This window comes from Canis lupus, chromosome 25 (genome assembly GCF_003254725.2).
Source record: "Canis lupus dingo isolate Sandy chromosome 25, ASM325472v2, whole genome shotgun sequence".
In the NCBI taxonomy this organism is placed as follows: domain Eukaryota; kingdom Metazoa; phylum Chordata; class Mammalia; order Carnivora; family Canidae; genus Canis; species Canis lupus.
Genome location: NC_064267.1, coordinates 28735318 through 28756775, shown reverse-complemented (window position 1 = coordinate 28756775; position 21458 = coordinate 28735318). Strand labels below are relative to the sequence as shown.

At 36.4% G+C, this 21458-nt stretch overlaps 1 protein-coding gene across 3 annotated transcripts in view; it reads right to left on the bottom strand.

Moving 5' to 3' along the window:
• INTS9 (integrator complex subunit 9) overlaps positions 1–21458 on the bottom strand; it is a 101112-nt gene that overhangs the window by 52709 nt on the left and 26945 nt on the right. For 2 of the 3 annotated variants that reach the window (XM_025462949.3, XM_025462952.3), the window contains exons 2-4: positions 14131–14258; positions 5777–5837; positions 2171–2233 (exon numbers count right to left, since the gene is read on the bottom strand). In XM_025462949.3, the coding sequence (XP_025318734.1) occupies positions 2171–2233; positions 5777–5837; positions 14131–14258 (252 nt within the window). The remainder of the gene's footprint in view (positions 1–2170; positions 2234–5776; positions 5838–14130; positions 14259–21458) is intronic. The other variant, XM_025462950.3, reaches the window with a different exon arrangement.

Sequence of the window (21458 nt, the reverse complement as noted above, 5' to 3'; positions counted from 1 at the left end):
TGTATGCCGTACACTTCCAAGACAATACCCTCATAATGAGGGGTCATGTAACATTTCACTAGTTCTGTTCCCTACTCTCTCTCTAGAACCATTTCTAAATAAATAAGAAAATTAAGATATAATTACAGAGTGACAGATCTGGAAGATAACAAGGGAATAACAGTTGAAGCAACAAGAAAGCTCAAAAGCATCTCCACTCTCCCTCTTGCATTTAGAAACTGGGTGAGTTTGAAATTTCTCTTTAATATATAAGAATCAGCCCACAGAGTCTAGAATGATGAAAAATCTGGTGAGGACAGCTGGAAGAAAAAAAATATATATATACACTCTGTATATATATCAAGAGTGCCTACATAAACATTTTTCTTCTGAGAAATAAATTTAACATCCAAACCATGTTTATATACTCACATTTATATATTTGCTTACATTCTTTCACTTGATGAAATCCAATGAGGATTATTTTAATTTTCAACTTGTATATAGACACTTGGGTTCTATAGATCATAAACTGGGTCAAACACTCATAATTTACTAGCTGCTTACTATACTGCCCTAGACCTTACTCAGTCTACAGTGTGGACTTTGAGGCATACAAAAATGTTTAAGGTAGTTGTACTAGATTATAAATTCCATGAAGACTGGGAGTAGGTCTGCCTGGCTCACCTTCAAGTCTGTGAAGACTGAATTGGAGTAAGTACCTCTCTCCTGATTCTGTGACTCTCTTATTTTCTCCCAAGCATACAATGCCCTACCTCTACCTTAAAATAGTGACTATTACTAACTTGATACAAACTACAAGGCAATACGAGTTGAAAACCCTTATATATATAGCTCTAGAAGCCTCAATAGATCAATAATCCTTTAGCCCAGCAAAAGATGAACTGTGAAATGATAATTGTTTAATTCCAATTTCTAATAGTTTAGTACTTTATGGAGCAGGTCAGAAAGTCATCAGAACATCAATTCATAAATTCTACATTGTTGTCCACGAACTGAAGGTTGCAGCAGTCAGTACTGTACCGAAAATAAATGTAGCACTTGAGATTAGGAATCTTTGAACAGATGGGGACCTGTCCCACCAATTCCTAAATGACAGATAAAGGTGACAAAAGATTTGAATAGCAGTTAGGAAGAGACCAGGATTCTTGGTAACTCTTTAGCTTCACCCTTATTCTCATTACTTTATCTCAAACTTTTTCCCTTATCTGCCATCTTCAATTACCATACCTTGCTTTGTCTTTCTTCTTCTCTTTCACTCCACTATCCCAAAAGGGCACATACACATACTTCAAAGCAGAAAAGTTTATCTACAGAGTATCAAAGAAAGTGTTGAAATGGAAAGAGAGGCAGGAAGAGAGTACAAAAATAAGGGAAACAGTACTCCAAATTTTCTTTTGGCACTGAACTGTGAAAGTATCTCCTATAGGCACTATAATCCACTAGGTGCATGGAAAAAATAGAATGGTAGCCTCTCGTTGATTTCTTCAGGAACCTGGGACTTGCTAACTACTGGTCTTCCTATACTGTCTGTTGAGAATGCCATCTACACCACTCTAGAGACCAGCATTGTTGAGGGATTAGCTGTCTTTAAAATGAATGGAAATTGATCTTCACTTCCTTTAAAATGATAAAACTGGCCCCAAACTCGTAACAATCTCACTGTGATAATAATATGTAAGCAATAGGTACCTGTGGCTCAATTCAGAATCTGTGAATTTTAAGCAATATTTGATATGATATTTCAAGTCAGCAAGAATTTTTACATTTTACTATATTGGCTGAATTAACAGCAATTCCCAAATACCCACTGTAAGCAGGACTACAAAAGGTATGGCTAATCTAAGACACAGGCATGTAATTACAAAACTGAGAGGCTTGAGCTATTTCTAAACCTTTGTATGCCCTGGTACAAAGTATCGGTGGGGATTACAGAAAGAACAAGGAATACAAAAAAGCAGAGTTAAATTTCTTACAGATAATATAAAAATCTCCTAAAAAAATAAAAAAATAAAAAGCTCCTAAATGATTATATTTTAGCTGCATAATAATGTGCCTAGAATAATAGATTCATTTCAAATTGAAAACAAAGCTAAGCCCCTTAAAATTATTTCTTGACTTCATTTTGAGAGATATGCTTTGTTTCTAGTAAGAATCACTTTCATCTTACCTCTGGTAGGCAGAATTCAGGCACAGAATCCACAAATACATGACCTGAGCACTCTTTTAGCTCCTAAAAGTAACAAAAAGGAAAAAAATTCTAGAAGAGATATCCAACAGATACAGCACCAAAGAAACTTCATCCCCAAACCAAGCTTTCCATGAAGAATCATAGATTGCCAAAGAGTTAGAGGGCAGCTGGAAGGTTATTCAGGCCAACTGTTTTTCCTATTTAGGCCCAGGGAGGCTAAGTGTCTTATTCAGGATAAAAAATGCTGTTTGGTGGCTAACTTAGAATTTGTACATTTCTTGATGTCTCTTCAAGGCAGGTGTGGACATATGCTACTTTCTAACTCATGATGCAGTGCTTTCCAAGTAATAGTCATATAGCCTGTACAGCAAAATCAGAATGATCTGGTAATACTCATGGAAGTAAAGATACCTGAGTCCCATCTAAGACCCAAGGGATCAGAAGTCTGGGGATGAGGCATGCAACCTATATTTATAATAAGCAAATCTAGTGATTTTATTATGCAATCAGCTTAGGAGTTCTGGTCCTAGACAAATGACTTACAGCCTCTTTCTCCTCCTACCAAGGGTTGAGGGGTAAGGGGTAAGCAAGGACAGAGAAGAAGAGTAGAGGGTAGGGATTAAACCATCACCACCACCATCACCTCCATGAACATAATCTTTGTCTTTGCGGAGCATACAATTTATTCAGGGCTATAAACCAAAGGTCTTCATTCAAAAGAAAAAAGTATACTTACGTAGAAAAAAAAAATAAACTACAACTCCCCACTCTGCTCATGACCTACCATATTTAATATGCCTTAGTTTGGATTTCCTCAAAAACAGATGTCAAGAAAAGGGTGAGTGCAAGCTTATCTGGAAGCGCTGAGAAAAGAGCAGGATAGGTGAGTGATTAAGGGAAAGGACAGGAGCAGAAAATGGATATGTTACTGAACTACATACCACTGTGGGCAGCTGGAACTTACTCCCACAGGAACTCTAAGAAATGGTGTAGAAGATACACCTTGGAGTCACACTCCCCAAAGGCAAAGGATCTGGGATATTTACATGGAAACTTCTGCATTTTGTGTAGCTTCACGGAAAAAGCTCTCTGGCAGATTGGTAGACATACTGGCAGCTGAAATTATGAGAGAATAGCACAGGGAAGAGGCATGAGTGGGCCACCAACAGGGTCTGCTACAATGCCTCCAGAGGCCACTAGAGATCAGCTGTCAGCTGATACACATGCAGCTAGAGTTGCTGTCTTCCCTCACTCCTACTTTAAACTGAAATCAGTGGAGGATTTTTTTGGTTCATCAAGGTTAACATTTTTTATGATTTTATAAGGAAATGAGTGAAAATCAGTATTTGGCTGATAGTTTGCTCTTTCCAGAAAAAGAGAAATACTGTTGGAATTTTGTTCCATCATGTTTTCATTCATCACTGAACATGCCTTTCTATATAGTCATATATGCGTGTCTTTATACATTAGAGTCTGAATGGTTTTACTCTTAATCTTTATCTAAAATTAGGGTATTAACTATGTGTTATTTTCCTTTTGAATTTTACAAGTCTCATATCAGAACCTTGACAGAAGATTTCCTCCCCTTGCCTTCCACTGTAAACTGGCTTCTCTCTATAGAATTACTGTTTAAACAGTGAAAGACGGAGCCAAAAACGGACTGAAACAGTTCTTAATTATAGTGTACCTGTTAGCTAAAAACAAATGAGCAATTATGTTTAATGAGAGAAGACTTCCAACTCCCTTAGGATGAGGCTAAATATGATTAAAGACAAATCATGGGAAATTTCAAAGTCCTGCCTGGTCTTAAATTGGCTATGTAATCTTCTTCCCCATAATGTTACACATTGGAGCATGTCCACCTCACATGACAAAGCCTCCTCAGAGGCTCTCCTCTTTCGTGGCCTGGAAAAGCGTATTTGCCATTCCGTGCGCTCACAGTGTCCCTGTATTTTATTCACCACTCCCTTGTAATGAAATGCTCCCACATACACATGCAAGTCATTTTCGCTCACAATGTACTGGTAATGGGATGCTTCCAAGCCTTTCTCAGGGAACAATGATTTATAGCCAGCAGGAGAGTCAGGCTGAAATCAGGTGCACAGGTCCCTGAATGTCACATAATTTTACAGTTAACTATGAGGGAAATCTGGTTTCAAAATACGCATTTGGCCTGCACTGGAGGTTGGGGTGCAGTTATAGAAATTAATTCTATAAAAATACCACCCCTTTCTTTAACAATACCTACTACAAGAAGAAAATGCCTTACACAGATTATTCTTTTTAAGAATCAAATTTATTCAGTCTTTCAGTTGTGAAATTTGTGGGCAGCCCAGGTGGCTCAGTGGTTTAGCGCTGCCTTCAGCCCAGGGTGTGATCCTGGAGACCCAGGAAGACCCAGGATCGAGTCCCATGTCAGGCTCCCTGCATGGAGCCTGCTGCTCCCTCTGCCTGTGTCTCTGCCTTTCTCTCTCTCTGATGAATAAATAAATAAAATTAAAAAAAAATTGTGAAATTTGAGAGAGGAAGAATGATTTAGAGGACGAAGAGTGGCATGGATGAGCTTTATAGTTTTTAACCATCCTTTACTTTGGATCTTTTTAGTAGAAAATATGACTAGATTACAGTTTTAACATTTTTTGTATCTTTGGCTCTCATTTATAAATTGACTGCCTAAAAACTGATCTGAGGAAGGAATTATTATGATGAAGATAATCTAATGTCAAAAACTTAATAGCCTCAAAGAAAAAAGTTATTTGTCATTTACTGTAGGTGTAGTCAGTGATTAAAGTCATAACAGAACCCCAAACCCTAAATTCCTAGAACTGTACCATTTTTTTATGACCTACATAAGGCTGCCCATTCTAGGTTACCAGGAAAGGCTGGAATAAGATCATAGTTCATAGTTGAGAAGACCCTTTTTTACAATTTACCCAAGAACATACCCCTCCCCCAACCAAAAGAACACACTGCCTGGGAAGTTAAAACACTGGCTTCGTAGTCTGTTCTTTACATGGCAGCCAGAGTGATCTGATCAGACAATGATACTGCCTTCTTAAAACCTTCCATGGCCTCTCCTCACCCAAAGAGTAAGAAGCAAACTTTGTTCAAAGCCCTACCTTACCTAACTGCCGACAGAAGCAGTTTAAAACTCACATACTTGAGGATTTTAAAGTTTAAAAAAAAAAATTCTACTCCTTCCAGTCATGGAGTTAGTACAGCCTGAAAATAGATGGAACTCTCTATAGGCATTACCTTTGAAACTCTCATTGCATTTCTAAAAATAATAGTTTTCTTTCTGTGGTGATAAAATGTATTTGCAGCAGAAGTTCCTAGATTTTTACACACAAGCAAATTGGACCTGAATCTGAACACTGAGATTCCCTAAAAGGCTCTTAAAAAACAATAATCGCCAAGTTTAGATTATTTCTAAAGAAATAGAAGACCCTACACATGGATCTCGGGATTTTTCAGAGAATACACAGAGGGAAAAAAATGAGCCCACCAGTCACATTACAATAGGGGTGGCTCTGGTATCACAAGATGGCTTTCCACTGGGTGTAGATATGCCTCGGTTATCATTACCTTGTCCAAAAAAGCATTTCCATCCTTTAGGGACCAGCCAGGAAGATTAGACAGCCTGGGACTGCAAAACAAAAGATTAAATTATCCTAAGTAGATTATAGTCCTCAGTGATTTCATGGTAACTGTATCGTCTCCATAAAGTTAAAAACAGTTTCAAATTACTGGCAGCAATGTCCACCCAAAATACTAATAGAAAAGATGAAAAATAACCATGTTGTAACAAGCTTAAGAATTATGTGGCAACAGAACATTAAAAAGCCAAATAGTTTAGCTCTAAACTGGGAAGATGAAAGACTCCTATGCAGAATAATAAAGGGAAAGAAGAAAGATGAGACACTAGAACATTTTATAGTTTTCCAGTGACTGCCCATGACTTCACCTTGCTTGTGCTTGACAAGAAGCCTGAGGGGAGAGCTGAATGGGATCATCATATTGTGGATGAGAAAACAGACTCAAGGAGTCAGGTGCTCTGACAAGAACACTCAGCTGCCTATCAGCCTGAATTCACTGCAAATAAAAATACCTGAATTTCAGTCAAGTCCACATTCCAGATTCACTGTTTATAAATGGATTAGTCACTTCTCACCTGTGGCTTGGGTTTCCAATTCTGGAAAATGAACCTAGTTTTCCTAAGTATTACAAAATGACAGCATATGTAGGTGAATACTTTCTAGATAGTGAGGCTGATTTCAAGTACATGTTACATTTAAGAAATCTAGATTCAGATATCATTTACTTCTGGTAATCTCAGAATTTGAGTGTATGCTATTAGTTGACTAGAAGAATTATGCTGAAGGCTGAAAATGCAAATAACTTAGGGAGAAATGCTGATGAAAAGAAAAACTTAATGACCAAGGTGTTATGTGAAGAAAGCACATCAGTAGTACAAGTTGGATGGTGACAGGATGTTAGCAGTTCATCACAAAATTAGTCTCTAAAGTAAAAAATTAAGGGCAAAATAATGGTGTGGGACTAAAAGACTCCATAATCAGAAATCAAATTAATATACAGTCCCTCATCTTTTTGCCAAAATAGTTTTATCAAGTTCAGACTTTGTAATTAGGGTATGAAAGTCAAATAGAAACACAAATATTGTTAATATTTTCCAGTCTTTTAGAAAAGGTTAAAAACCCGAGTAAAATATGCATCTATCTAATTTTAGAGAAAAATAAGAATTTGAGGGATAACTTTTAATTCTGACATAATTTCAAATTTACGGAAAAGTTCTAAGAATGTAAGGATAATGAAGTCACATACCTTTCCCTATTCTCTGTTTACATTTTGCTTTTATTTATCAAAAAGTGAGAATTTTGGATTTCATACTTAGGAATGAAAATTACTAGTAGCAGAATAAATTTGGTTTGTATAAAATATACCTGATAAGCTTGTTTTTTAAAACTGTGGGAGTTCTCTGCTCTAACCTCTCAGAAAAATATTCTATCATTAATGGTTTAATTTCCATCTCATTTCATGGTTACATGTGTGTCTTCACTTCTAGACTTCTTGAAAAATGTATTTACTGTCAGATCAGATCTAAAAACGAAGCACTCAGATGAAAGTATAATGACAAAACAAAGGGAATACTGTTCTCATCTCATGCCCGCTAACTCTCTAAAGAAAGGTTGTAAATATCCACTTTCCTTTGTAAAGAGAACTGGATCACAGGACATGCATTGTCTGTTCCCCACACACGAATCAGCCCTCAAATTATAGATGACTGATTCAGCAGTCTTCACATGTCCTCACTGCTTATCAGACAATTCTTTTTAAAGTAAAATGTTCAGATGCTGTAGGTTTCTTTTTATTTTCCCCTAAGATTCTATTTTTAAGTAATCTCTACACCCAGTGTGGAGCTTAAACTTACAACCCTGAGATCAAGAGTCACATTGGTCCTCCACCTGAGCCAGCCAGGAGCCCCCCAGAAGCTGTAGTTTTAACTCTTGTTAAACTATTTTTTAATAACATCAAAGCCTTCTATAAAACACCTGTAGTTATTCTGGATTTGAGAAATTGCCAGTAGATGGAACTGATTGCTCAAGGAAAAGCAATAACCATGTCATAACAACAGTATCAAAGATGATGGCCACAGAAATGTGTTACCAAATGGCAAAGGGATGCTGACTACAGAGATAAAAAATATTTGGTCACTGAGTTTTACTCATTTAATGACTAAATCATAGTCAGTACACTTTAAGCTACCAAAGGGAAAGGGATTTATTATACTGCTCTTAATGATCACACAATTTTCCTGTGTAATTATTTTTTTAATTTTTAAAAAAAATTTTAGAGAGAGCTAGCATGTGTGTGCATGGGGGGTGGGGTGGGGGATTGAGAGGCAGATGAAAAAGGAGAGAGAATCTTAAGCAGGCTCCACACCCAGGGTGGAGCTGACACGGAGCTTGATCTCACTACTCTGAGATCATAACCTGAGCCAAAATCAAGAGTCAGACACAACCGACTGAGCTATCCAGGTGCCCGACTGTGTAAATTTTGTAAAACAAGGAGACAGAAGTCTCCACAGAAATTTACTTTAATAAAATATGGGAGAAAAATTATGATTATAGATGAAATATCTTTGCATCTCCCATTCAACAATTTTTTAGAAAAAGTGCCATTAAAAATATTATAGTCAAGAAAAAACATGTATACAAGATCTGCCATTTTAGTATTTATTGATTCAACAATTCTATACATTACTAAATGCTTACCATGATAACTGTAGTCACCAAATGTCACCATCCATTATTTCAATATTAATGACTATATTCCTTATGCTGTATTTTTCATCTCTGTGACTTATTTACTTTATAACTAGAAGTCTATGCCTCTTAATCCCCTTCATCTATTTATTTAAAAAAATAGGTAAAATATTCCTGTAAGTATATAAATAACCTAAGGCATTTAAAAGTAATTTATTGCCTAAAAAAAAAGTGAAAGGTAGAATGAACATGATATGCAATTCACTTTCTTTTACTTTTCATTTTTCTAACTTTTTTAAAAAAGATTTTATGTATTTATTCATGAGAGACACAGAGAGAGAGAGAGAGAGAGAGAGAGAGAGAGGGGCAGAGACACAGGCAGAGGCAGAAGCAGGCTCCATGCAGGGAATCTGATGTGGGACTCGATCCAGGGTCTCCAGGATCACACCCCGGGCTGAAGGCGGCCCTAAACCGCTGGGCCTCCGGGGCTGCCCTCATTTTTCTAACTTTCTACTTTGAAATGTATTACTTTTATAATCAGAAAAGAATGTAAGAGGCATACACATTCCTTCATTCAAAAAACATTAATAAGAGCTTACTCTTGAGCAAAGTATACAAAGTATAAGCATATGACAGTACACAAAATAATCCTTAAATTTTAGGAGGGCGCACTTTAATACAAGGAGATGGTAAACAGCAATTACAATAGAATAAAATATAAACTATGAAAGGAGTACGCCTGGGTGGCTCAGTGGTTGAGCATCTGCGTTCGGCTCAGGGCGTGATCCTGGGATCCAAGATAGAATCCCACATCAGGCTCCTCCCAGGGAGCCTGCTTTTCCCTCTGCCTGTGTCTCTGCCTCTCTCTGTCTTTCATGAAATAAATAAATTTTAAGAAAAACAAAACAAAATGAAACTATGAAGTGGTGAAGTGGTAATCAGAGGTGTTATAGGTTCACACAGAAAGGGCATGTTTGACAGTGTGGGGTATTGTGCGAGAGCTGGGAATAAGAGTTAGGAGGTGAGAGTGGAGGAGGTGCTTCCATAAAGAGGGAAGAGGGAGAGAACAGCCTTAACATGTGGTACAGTACTGTAGAAGAATGAGGTGTTCATCTTCACTCATTTAGTAATGAATCTTTATTTGTCAGGTACGTAGGTTCTGGTGATATGACCATGAATAAAACATATCTGTCCTTCTGAGTAAGCAGGGAAGACAGACATATCAAGTAATCATACAAAAAGAGTACAAAATGCTAAAAATGATGATGCAATATAGTAGAAAGTTCTCTAAAGAGGAACTGGTCAAGGCAGCGTCAAAAGAATTCTCTGGGGGGATTCCTGGGTGGCTCAGTGGTTTAGCACCTGCCTTTGGCCCAGGGCGCGATCCTAGAGTCCCGGGATTGAGACCCGCGTCGGGCTCCCGGCATGGAGCCTGCTTCTCCCTCTCTTTCTATGTCTCTCATGAATAAATAAATAAAATCTTTAAAAAAAAAAAGAAAAAAAGAATTCTCTGGGCCTACAATGACTGAACTGAGATCTGGACAGTTCTAGATTAAAGGGGAAACTGAGTCAAAGGGCAGGGTTTGGAGGGAATAGAGAAAGACAGCTACAAGGCCTATACTCTCTTCCAGTCATTCTGACCAGCCTTTGGCATGGATATCTTATATAAAACGTTATTCAAGTGAAACTTCATAAAGAGGCCCACTTACCCTCCTCTCTGTTTCATCCAATCAGAATGCTATCTTTATATTCTTCCTACAGAAACTGGAGGTATAAATGCTCTTCTGAAGTAGGCTAAGGGAAGGCAAGATGGGGGAGGAAGAAAAGAATCTTTATGGCTGAAAGAAAAATATGTGGATATATGATTTCTTTGAAACTGAAAGGAAATGAAAAGTGAGCTACTAGAGGGGTAGATGAACTTGGTATTTATCCTAAAAGCAATGAAAACCACTGAAAGGTTTTAAAGAGGTGAGAGACAAGATTAGATATATATTTCTAAAAGTTGATTCTGAAGAAAATTGACACCATGTGCATTCTGGTAAAATATAGCACATTTGTGTGGTATTCCTATCCAAATAACCCCAATCTAATCATGAGGAGATACCAGACAAATCTAAACTGAAAGATGCTATATAAAATAATTAGGCTATACTCCTAAAAATGACAAGGTCATAAAGACAGACTATGAAACTCTTCCAGATTAATGGAGACTAAAGACAGGACAACTAAATGCAATGTGTGATCTGGACTGATCTTGGACCAGTAATGCTATTCTTTTTTTTTTTTCCTATAAAAGGTATTAGAGTGAAATACGCATTGGTATAACTTGGGAAATATGAAAAAGGTATACAGCCTAGACACTAACACAGTGTCAGTGTGTTATCTGGATTCACTGATTTTGATTATTATACTGTGATTGTATAAAATAATTTCTTTTTTCTTAGAAAATAGGCCTCAACTATTTAGGTAGTAAAGGAGCATCCTGTATCTTTCAAATGGATCAGAAAAAATTATAAGCATACATATCAAAAGAAAATGATAAAGCACATATGATAAAATATTAACAAGGGTAATTGGGAGTTGTTTGTACTATTCTTGCAACTTTTCTATAAATCTGAAATGATTTCAAAATAAAAAGTTATGCAAAAATGGGTCTGGATTCAGATGAGAGCAAGATTAGAACTGAAGAAACTGACTAGGAGGCTCTGGCAGTAATGTCTATAAAGATGGTCATGCTTATAGCAGGACTAAAGAGAAGTGACTGGATTCTAGAGTGTTTGAGAAGGTAAAAATAACAAGGCTTCATGAAAGACTCGCATATAGGCAGTGAGAAAGAGTGGCATATCTAAGTTAACTCCCAGTTTTCTGGCTTTTGTAACAGCTTGCTAATCACTAACATAGGGTACTGAGGAGGAAAACCAGATCTGGAAAGGTCTTCTCTCCTCTTCTGAACCAAGTTTGCTCATGGACTCAGTTTGAGGCATGCTGAGTTTTGAAGTGACTTCAAACCAGATCCAAGGAATAAAAAAAAACTCAGTAGTTGTTTCGGGTATATGGATCTGGAACTCAGAAGAGAATTATTAACTAAAGATATACATTTGTAGGTTATTGTTTAGATGGTTATCAAAGCCCTAAGCATTTAGGAAATTCCCTTGGTGGAGACTCTACTGGCCAAGCACTGGATATTGAAGAATTCTGATATATGACTGTAAGTTAGAGAAAGATGAATCTCCGGAGTAGATAGAAGAGGAAGTCAGAAAAGAGGAAAACAGAGGAGCTCATTATCATGGAGGAAAGGTCCAGCTGATGGCCAGAGAACGGACAAATGTGCATTATAGGAATGAGAACGGACAAATGTGCATCTAGTGACATGGAAGTCATTTTTGACTCTAGTAAGCAATGTTCTGGTAGGTGGTATGGGCAAAGTATAGAGTGGAGAGGAGTTAGTAATGCTGAAGGGGAAAGTAGAGTTGAGAGAAGGTTAAAAACTTTTTTAAAATATATTATATTTGGGACGCCTGGGTGGCTCAGCGGTTGAGCATCTGCCTTTGGCTCAGGGCATTATCTCGGAGTCCCAGGATCGAGTCCCACATCAGGCTTCCTTCATGGAGCCTGCTTCTCCCTCTGCCTGTGTCTTTGCCTCTCTCTCTCTCTCTGTGTGTGTGTGTGTATGTGTGTGTGTGTGTCTCTCATGAATAAATAAATAAAATCTTAAAAAAATTTAAAAATATTAAAATTAGAAGTGACTGAGTATAATTAAATGGGAAGAACTGAATCAAGATGGAGAGGTTCAAGATAAAAAAGAAAGATTAAAATTAATAGCAAAATCGCTCTTTAAGAAGGGTTGGGATTCAGAGAAGATAAAAGGATTCATTCTTATGACAAATCTTTACTGAGTAGCTAATATATGCCATGAACTATTTTAGGCATCCCTGACCTTAAAAACTTTTAGTGGAGAAGATAGCTAATATATAGACTAAGTATGTACATACACTATAAGTGCTATGAAGAAAAGCCAAGTAGGATGAAGGGCCAGGGAGGGACTGGGGATACTATTTTAGCCAAGTTTATCTCCAAGGTTTCTGGCCTAAGCAACAGAAAATACTCTTTATAAGGAACTACATATGGACTGCCAGTCATCCCACAAGTATAACCTCTCTCTGATAGAAGAACGATGATAAAGGGAAGAGAGTATAAGGGGATTCCAATGCTGAATCAGTGCTGTGAGAATACAGAATTAAGTAAAGACAAGAATGAATAAGAAAGGGAAAATATGCAGACAGAATTGTCTGCCCAATTCAGGACTGAGCACCAAGATAATTCATGATCTCACAGAGCATGTAGGAGCCCTTTCGGAAACTCTTTTTGTACCTTATATCTTATTTTTTAGCAATTATCTCAAATATATAGTTATTCTCTTAACACAAGTATAATGAAATCTTCAACTGTAAAATACTTTCTCCCCAACAGAATATAAGCTCTATGAGGAAAATAAAGTTGTCTTATTCATGTCTGTATCCCTTGGTTCAGCACAGTGCAGATTCCTGATAAACACCAAATAAACGAACACTGTAATCTGAGGGGGTGGGGGAGTTGAAAGAGGGCACATAGACAATAATATCACGCTATTTTAGTAAGAAATAACTTGTCAGTCATTTTTTACAGAAATATATGTGATACCTACAGTATCTGAAACAATTATAAATATATATAGATAGATAATATCTGTGGATAATAAATGTATTTCTAAGTATTGGGTGTGATTATAATTGAATTTTATCAGCTTTGCGTAAAATGTAATCTGGAATTACCTCTGAATTCTCTGTCCCCTTATTGTATCCCTTATCTCAGAAAAAAACCCAGAGGGTGAGTTTTAATTATACTTTTTCTAGAAGGTTATCATTACGAATAATCATTGCATATAGTGATGTCTTCAGGAATGAATGAAATACATTAGATAGTTTGCTCAGGTTGCTATGCTTTTAAGCTCTTAAATCTGCTTTAGATAGATTTTCTGTCTCTCCTATGTACCACTTTTTGTTACTGGGAATGTATTTGCTTCTGTTAATTACCCAACTCTCTTATAAATTGCTGTTTTCAATTAACTGCAAGCTGGGAAACCAATTTCTTAAAGTCATAGTAAGAGTAAACAGTGGTGACTATAGGCTTCAGGTAATCTATCTGCTTTAAGACAAGGACTTTGGCTGCATATATTATTCTATAATTTCTATTGCTGACTATTATGAAAAAAACACATAGATACCTATCAAAAAGAAATGTCGGCTCTATGATGTCAAGTCCCTGCAAAGGCAGTTAAATTATTCTAAAATTCAATTCTTGGGCTCATCAGTTGACCATTTATCAGCTCTTATATGAATTAGCAAGAAAGATGAAATATACATGACCTTACTTGCACGGAGCAGTTGCAAGAACATTTACAGAAGCTCAGAAGAAGTTATAATAAAGAAGTCAATCAATAAATCCATACAACACTTTCCATCAACCCAGCCAAAGGAAATAATTCTGATGAAGAACATTTTTAAGGGAACAAAGTAAACTAAGGACAACACACAAGGTACTGGTAATCTTTATGCTAATCAGTATCATTTTTCAGCAAACCAATGCTCATTTAGTCTCAGATGCAGCAGCACATACCTTTGAACAAGTGGCAAAGGAAGGAAATTGAGAGTGGAAGTCATGTCCAGTCCACAGTCCAACATAATGGTAGTTGATTTGAATTTAAGCACATTGCACGGTAAGGTTGGGTGCCCCGACAGGCAATACTGAAAAAAAAAAATCACATATCAATAATCAATTATAGAAAAAAATGTAAAAAGTATAGTGAATTAAGTAGAACTGATCATCTTCTCTTACAAGAACAGCATGTAAATTCAGCTAATATTCTATGGAGCTTCTCCTCCCTTTTCCAGCTCTGGATATCACTTTCCTCAGCAGTTCAAAAGTCTCAGGTCATAATTTTTCACAGGATGCCAAGTTCTATCTCAGGCAAGCACAGTTCTGGAGGGACTAAAGTTATTCCAAGTAGAAGGTTTACAGGGTTTAGTTATCTGCCCCCTTCTCACATGACACTTACAAGTCCCCACTACCCCACAGCACCTAAGTACTGCCTAAGGCTGTAGAGGTCAATTAAATTCTAAGCTGGATCCTCAAACAGTTAGGTGTTCTCCTGTAAAGAAGTCAAGTGATTTCCTCAAAGAGGAAGTGATTGGGAAGGGTTAACAAGCAGTATCAGTAAGGAGTTATGGCCCATCCTTGTCAGAAGAAATGACTCAAAAGGACAAGTGACTTCCCTGATGTGCAGATACTTAAGCAGGAGTGAGGGACACCTACTCCCAACCAATCAAGAGTCTCTTGCCTGTGGCAGCAGACCTCAGAAGTCAAAAGGGCACAAGCCACAGTGGCATATTCAAAGGAGAGTGATGAGGCAAGACAATACACTGACCTCGAACATTTCTCATGTCCTTTTCAATGTAGTGAGGATGACAGATCTGCCACACTGCAAATTATTTATATGGGATGTACCCTGTCACCATTCATAATTCTATTGCTGCTCTGGAGAAAAGAAATGAAAGAAGGAAAAGACCTTTCCCCCCATTTTTAAAGTCATCCTGTAGAAGCCTCCCTTCAACAGCAAAGCCCAGAAAATGGAGGGATCAAGGCTCTCAATCCCTCAACAAGTGCATTCTCTCTTACTGATTTAAGTACAAGTCCAAAACAAGTCAGGGTAATGTGACATCAATGCCTGGCCCCACATGGCCACAGTAGCTCAGGCTGTTTTTTGAGGTATTTGCTGCTGTTGGTTCTGACACTGGATAAATTTCCTCCTTTTCTCCACAGGATATTACAGGGACTGATTTTTTTTTTTTTTTAAACTGCATGTTCTAAAAATGAAAAGGACAAGAGCCAAGAATCTGTTATTCTGTAAGCTTTTTCTTTATTCCAAGTTTATGTATGATGATTGTATTTTCCAAACCAAAACTCACAACACATGATCAGAAATGGTACAAGATAACTTGCAATGAAAACATCACAAGTTATTTAAAATCGTAATTGTCCTAAAAAATTCCAGGAAGCATGACTTGGGTAATTAGACTTTACTAAGTTCATTCTTTGACAGGTGTCAGAATTATAGAAATAAACTATCCTACTAATTAAGATAGAGATATCCTTACCCCCATTCTCTATCTGGTTCCCTCCTGGTGGCTTAGTCTTTATCCTTTTATAAGAATTACTAATTAATGGTAAACTATCTCAAAACAAACACAAAACATCATTTTAAACTTGCCCCAAACATAACAAACATTCTAATAAGAGCTTTCCTAGATTTCTCCTTTTTAAAAATCAGATAAAAATACTGAAAAAAATTAAAAAGAAATAAAATGAAACATAATGGTTACTTCTAGATAGAATGATTATGGTATAATTTTTTCCTTGCAGCTTTTCATATTTTTCAAATATGACAATGACCATTTACTACATTTTTATAATGGAGAAAAAAAAGATTAAAACAAAACTGAAAATCTTGCCAGCCACAGTGAATGACAAAAGATTTTCTTCTTTCATCCTTAACCCTAAATTATAGACAAGGTACACCAGAAGACTGATGTGTAAAAGCTGCTGCTCAAAAGGTTTCAGGTAAAAGAAGTTAGCTGAAAGACTCTATATTTGCTCTCATCATGTGAGGATAAAGAAAGTGAGGAACACCTTATAAGGGCCATAGATGAATGGAAGGAACATTTTCAGAGCATTTAAAGGAGCACCAGACCTTGACCTCACTAGCTCCATTTTTATGGATGAGGAAACTGAGCTTTACAAAGTTTAAGCCACTTGTCTAAGAGCCAAAGACATACAGCAAGGTTCCCTGACTCCAGATTCTACTCATGCTTTGCAAATTGCACTGCTCACTTCATGGGTCAAATGAGGCAGCTGAGACAGTGACTGGCCGAGGTTCCTGCAACCAGTAAATGAAGCACCTGAAAAGTGCTTGAAATTTGCCTGTGTTCAATGGTGCCCTTTGCACGTTTTAAGCATGCTGCTGGCAATCACCAAGCAGCTTACAATCTAGTGAGGGTTAGGAGATAAATACACAAAAACATTTTTATTAAGTAATCATGTGACTTGATTCTTAAAATTAGGAATAAATATGTATTACTAAAAGCTTGAAAAACAGAAGAAAAATATCACCCACGATCATTTTTGTCATTCTTTTTTCATATTTGTAAAAGCTATAATTTTAGTGCACATACAGCTGTGTGCTGCTTTGAAAACTCAAGATGACTGTGTTTTCTTTGTCTATGTTACATCACACTTCATCTTTATTGGCTGCCTAAGTAAATATACCATGGTGTGTTTAATCATTCCTTTACTGATGAACATTTAGGGTTGCTTCCAGTTGCTCTATTACAAACATGGCTGTGGTGATCACTTTAGTGCTTATGGCTTTTTCCATATTAGACTATTTCTTTAGAAGATTCCCAGAAGTGGCATTAACTAGGTCAAAAAATATGAGCATTTTATGGTTCTTGAAATATGCTGCCAAAATGCTTTCCAAAAAAGGCTGTACCTATTTACAATGCCATCAGTTATATATCAGAAGATCTGTTTCACTGCTTCTTCCCATCAGCATTATGGTCAAAACCATCTAGAATCTATACTAAAACAAAGCTGTAATGTTAGTAGCAGCTATCTTGAAGCAATTAAATGGCCCTACACAGGAAAGTCAACTACTTGATACATGTCTTTAATTTTGAGAGGGAATTTGGAGGAATGATTTAAAAAGCAGAGGGTTTGAAGTAAGACTGGGCTCAAATCCTGGTTGAGCTCATTATTAATGTGTGATTTGGGGAAAATCACTTTACTTTGCAAAGACTGAGTTCCCTTGTCAGTAAGATGCAGTAATAGAAGCTACCCTCCTGCAGTTATGAGGATCGAATGCATGGAAATAGTGTCTGACCTGTAGTATGTGCTGCTAGTTACAGAACCATTAAGGGGCTGAAAAGGCCACCTATATTTGGGGAACCACCTAAATTTATCAGCATTTTAGAGAAGAAAGTCTGTTCTATAGCAGCATTCACTAACGTCTTAGACACTTCTGCATCCCACAGACTTTGCTAGTTTTCCGTCCAGGAAGATACAGTCACTAGTGAGTACAGAAGTGAGTCATCTAGCCAACATAAGGGTCTATAATTTTTTTCTAGCTTAATAAACACACGGCAATACTTTCATGCTAATTTTATTTCTAATAACAAAGCTGCAGGTTTTTCTGTGTAATGATTTACTATCAACACTTCCTTGTATGCCTGTTGATCTCCTTTTTCTACTGAATAAGTAGAATGTGGTTATCGGGGGATCCCTGGGTGGCTCAGTGGTTTGGTGCCTGCCTTTGGCCCAGGGTGAGATCCTAGAGTCCCGGGATCAAGTCCCGCATCAGGCTCCAGGCGTGGAGCCTGCTTCTCCCTCTGCCTGAGTCTCTGCCTCTCTCTCTGTCTATCATAAATAAACGGATAAATCTTAAAAAAAAAAAAAAAAAAAAAGAATGTGGTTATGGAACTTATATATGCTTAACATATATAAGCATTGTTTGTATTTTTGGATAGAAATTTTTTCAGTTAAGCATACTACATACCTTTCTCATTCTTTTGCTTTCATTAAAAGATTATGGAAAATTTCAAACATAAAAGTAAGCAAAATTAGTATAACGAACTCTCATTACTCAATGTGGATAGGTTTAACAACTATTCGTATTTTGCCTTTCTTTGCTGCTTTCCTTTTAAACTGACACATCTCAGGAGGATAGCTATTATGGTCACAAACCTAACTAATCTCTGAGAATACTGTTTTCGTAAATAGTCCTAAATTGATTTCTTATCCACAGCTGGGATAAAAATATATGTCCATTTTCCTCAATGCCCTACCAAAATTCATGAAAGGTGATTCTTTTCACCTTTAAGTTATTCTTGGTTTGTAACATACACCTCCGAGTCCTATAACAGATTATATATTTGAAGCCTCTATTTTGTCCTTTGGGCTTTTTTTTTTCCCATTTGACTCCCAATGATGTAATGTTTACATTTTGCAATATTTTCAAGTAAGTCAGAATGACCAGACTTCAATTCTAAAGACACATTTTCCTAAGGATGGAGGCTACATTCAATCTATATATTAATTTAGGGAATGCTGCCATTTTTATTATACAGTAACATTTTTCTGAGCCAGGAGCAATGCAGTATTTTCTCTTCTTTTTCTTTTACAACTTAAAATATGTTCTTCCTTTAGTACATAAGCAACTACTCAGTTATCAATAAATATATTTTTGCTTTTCAATTTCTATTTAATTTTTGCTCAGTTTTATTGTTCTGTCTTGTTAAACTGCTATATTTAAAAAATATCTACAGTTGGATGGGTAGCTGATTAAAATATGCATTCAGGCTACAAACAGCCCTCTGAGTGATGCTCTGGATGTGTTTTTCAAGTTTATATTGTATCTTTAATGTATCCATTTCTAAATACTATGTAACTTTCATTATGATTTCTTTTTTGAGCCACAAATTACTTAGAAGTGTATTTGGTTTAATTTCCAAATATACAGGTGGTAAAAAACAAAACAAAACAAATATACAGGTGGTAATGATTATCTTTTGGTTGCTGACTTCTAATTTTATTATGTTCAGAGAATAGAATTTGCACATTAATTTCTGGATCTTTATTGAAACTTGCTTTGTAACTGTCTGTATACAATAAACAGTTGACTTTTTAAAAAAATATTTATTTATTCACAAGAGACACAGAGAAAGAAGCAGAGACATAGGCTGAAGGAGAAGCAGGCTCCTTGCAGGAAGCCTGATGCGGGAACTCGATCCCCAGACCTGGATCATGCCCTGAGCTGAAGGCAGATGCTCAACCACTGAGCCACCCAGGTCTCCCAAATAATTGATTTTTTATAAATGATTCAATTTTCAATGAACATTGAAAAGACATTATCTAATTGGATATACAGAATAGATTAACTTTATTATCTTATTTAAATGTCCCATACTCTTACTTGAGTCTTAGGGAAGAAAAACTTGTCCATTTCTAATTTTCTCAAATGTTGCTTTATATATTTTGAAGCTTCACTGCTAGGTATAGGACTCAGTATTATTACTAGTGAATGGTTTCTTTTATCACTATGTAATGCTCTTTGCTTAAAATCTAATTCTTCATTTATTTCTAAATAATTTAGCTATACTGATTTTTCCTTTGGTGAAGCATTGTCTTGTGTTTCTTTAAGTGAAATTTCACACATACACAGTTTAAATTAATCAAATAGTTTTATAAGCTATAAAAAAAATCTCACAGTCTCATTCTGAAAGGTAACTACTTTTGACTCTTCTAGCTATTTCTTCTAGTGTAACATGGCTATATTGCTATTTCTTGATTTACTGAATTTTAGTTATTGATTTTTTTCTACTATGAAAGCTATCCACAAGTTAAGGAAGCTTTCTCTATCATGATTTAAAGCAATTTACGTGAAGGTAACTGCCAAATGCCTTTGACTAGATAAAAGAAATTTCAAAAGAAAGGGAACTTAGTGTAACAGATTAGCCTAATGATCAGTGCCCTTATTAAAGCACTATGTCATGGTTTAATTCTCATTACTGTTTTGTCCTTCCTTAATGCTATGTAAATAAAGATATGTCTTAACAACAGTACCGGTAAGTCAATGACTTTACACTATTTTTCACAATTAATGATTATTTACCAATATATCTTTTTGAAGATTTTTATTTATTCATGAGAGACACACAGAGAGAAGCAGAGGCACAGACAGAGGGAGAAGCACACTCCTCACAGGGAGCCTGATATGGGACTTCATGCATGGACCTGGGATCATGCCCTGAGCTGAAGGCAGATGCTCAATCACTGAGCCACCCAGGCGTCCCTATTTACCAATATTTTAAGCAATCTTTGCTCAACAAGCCTTATTATATCCTATTTCTTCCTTTTGGGTTCAATTCTCTTCTTCCTGAAATATATCCTTTAGTATATACCACCTTTGGCGATGGTGTTCAAAAGGTAAACTCTTAGTCATTACTGGTCTGGAAATTTCTTACTTTAACTTTACTCCTCAACAGTGATAGAAGTAGAATTATAGAGTAGCAAATTACCTCAGAACACTAAAGACATAAATCCAACTTGTCTTCTGGCATCTATTATTGCTGATGAGAAATCTGCAGCCAGTCTAACTGGTGTTACATTACAGGTTGCAATTAAATTCTTTTCTTTGCCATTAATGTTCTGATCTTTCATTAAAATTTACATAGGCATAACTTTTTTTTTTAATTTATGCTTCTAACATACAAGGACTTATCTTTCACAACAATCATTTTGAATATTGCCTCTTTCCCATTCTTTCCAGTTTTTTCTACTAGTGAAATGCCTATAAAGTATATGTTGTAATGTTTCATTTTACTCTCCATCTCTGTGACTAAATTATCCTTTCATATTTTGCTTTTTTGAGCTCTGTGAATTCTGGATACTTTTCTCAGCTCTATCTTAGGGTTAATTAGTTCTTTCTTAGTGGTGTCAAATCTGCTATTTAACTCCTCTACTGAATTTTTTTCAGTTTCTGTTTTTTATTTCTACCTTTTTTTTTGTTTTTGTTTTTGTTTTGTTTTGTTTTGTTTGAGAGAGAAAGAGCACTCAAGTGAGTAGGGGCAAGGAGGGACAAACAGAGAGGGAGAGAATCTTCAGCAGATTCTGCTGAGCACAGAGTCAGGCATGGGACTCAATCTCACAACCCTGAGATCATGACCTTAGCTGAAGCCAAGACGCAGATGCTTAATTGCCTGAGCCACCCTGATGACCCTAGAGGTTCTTTTTTTAAAAAATAGCATCCTGGCAGCATCTGGCTGGTTCACTCAGTAGAGCATGCAACTCTTGTCTCAGGGTTGTAGGAGTCTCATGTTGGGCACAGAAATTAC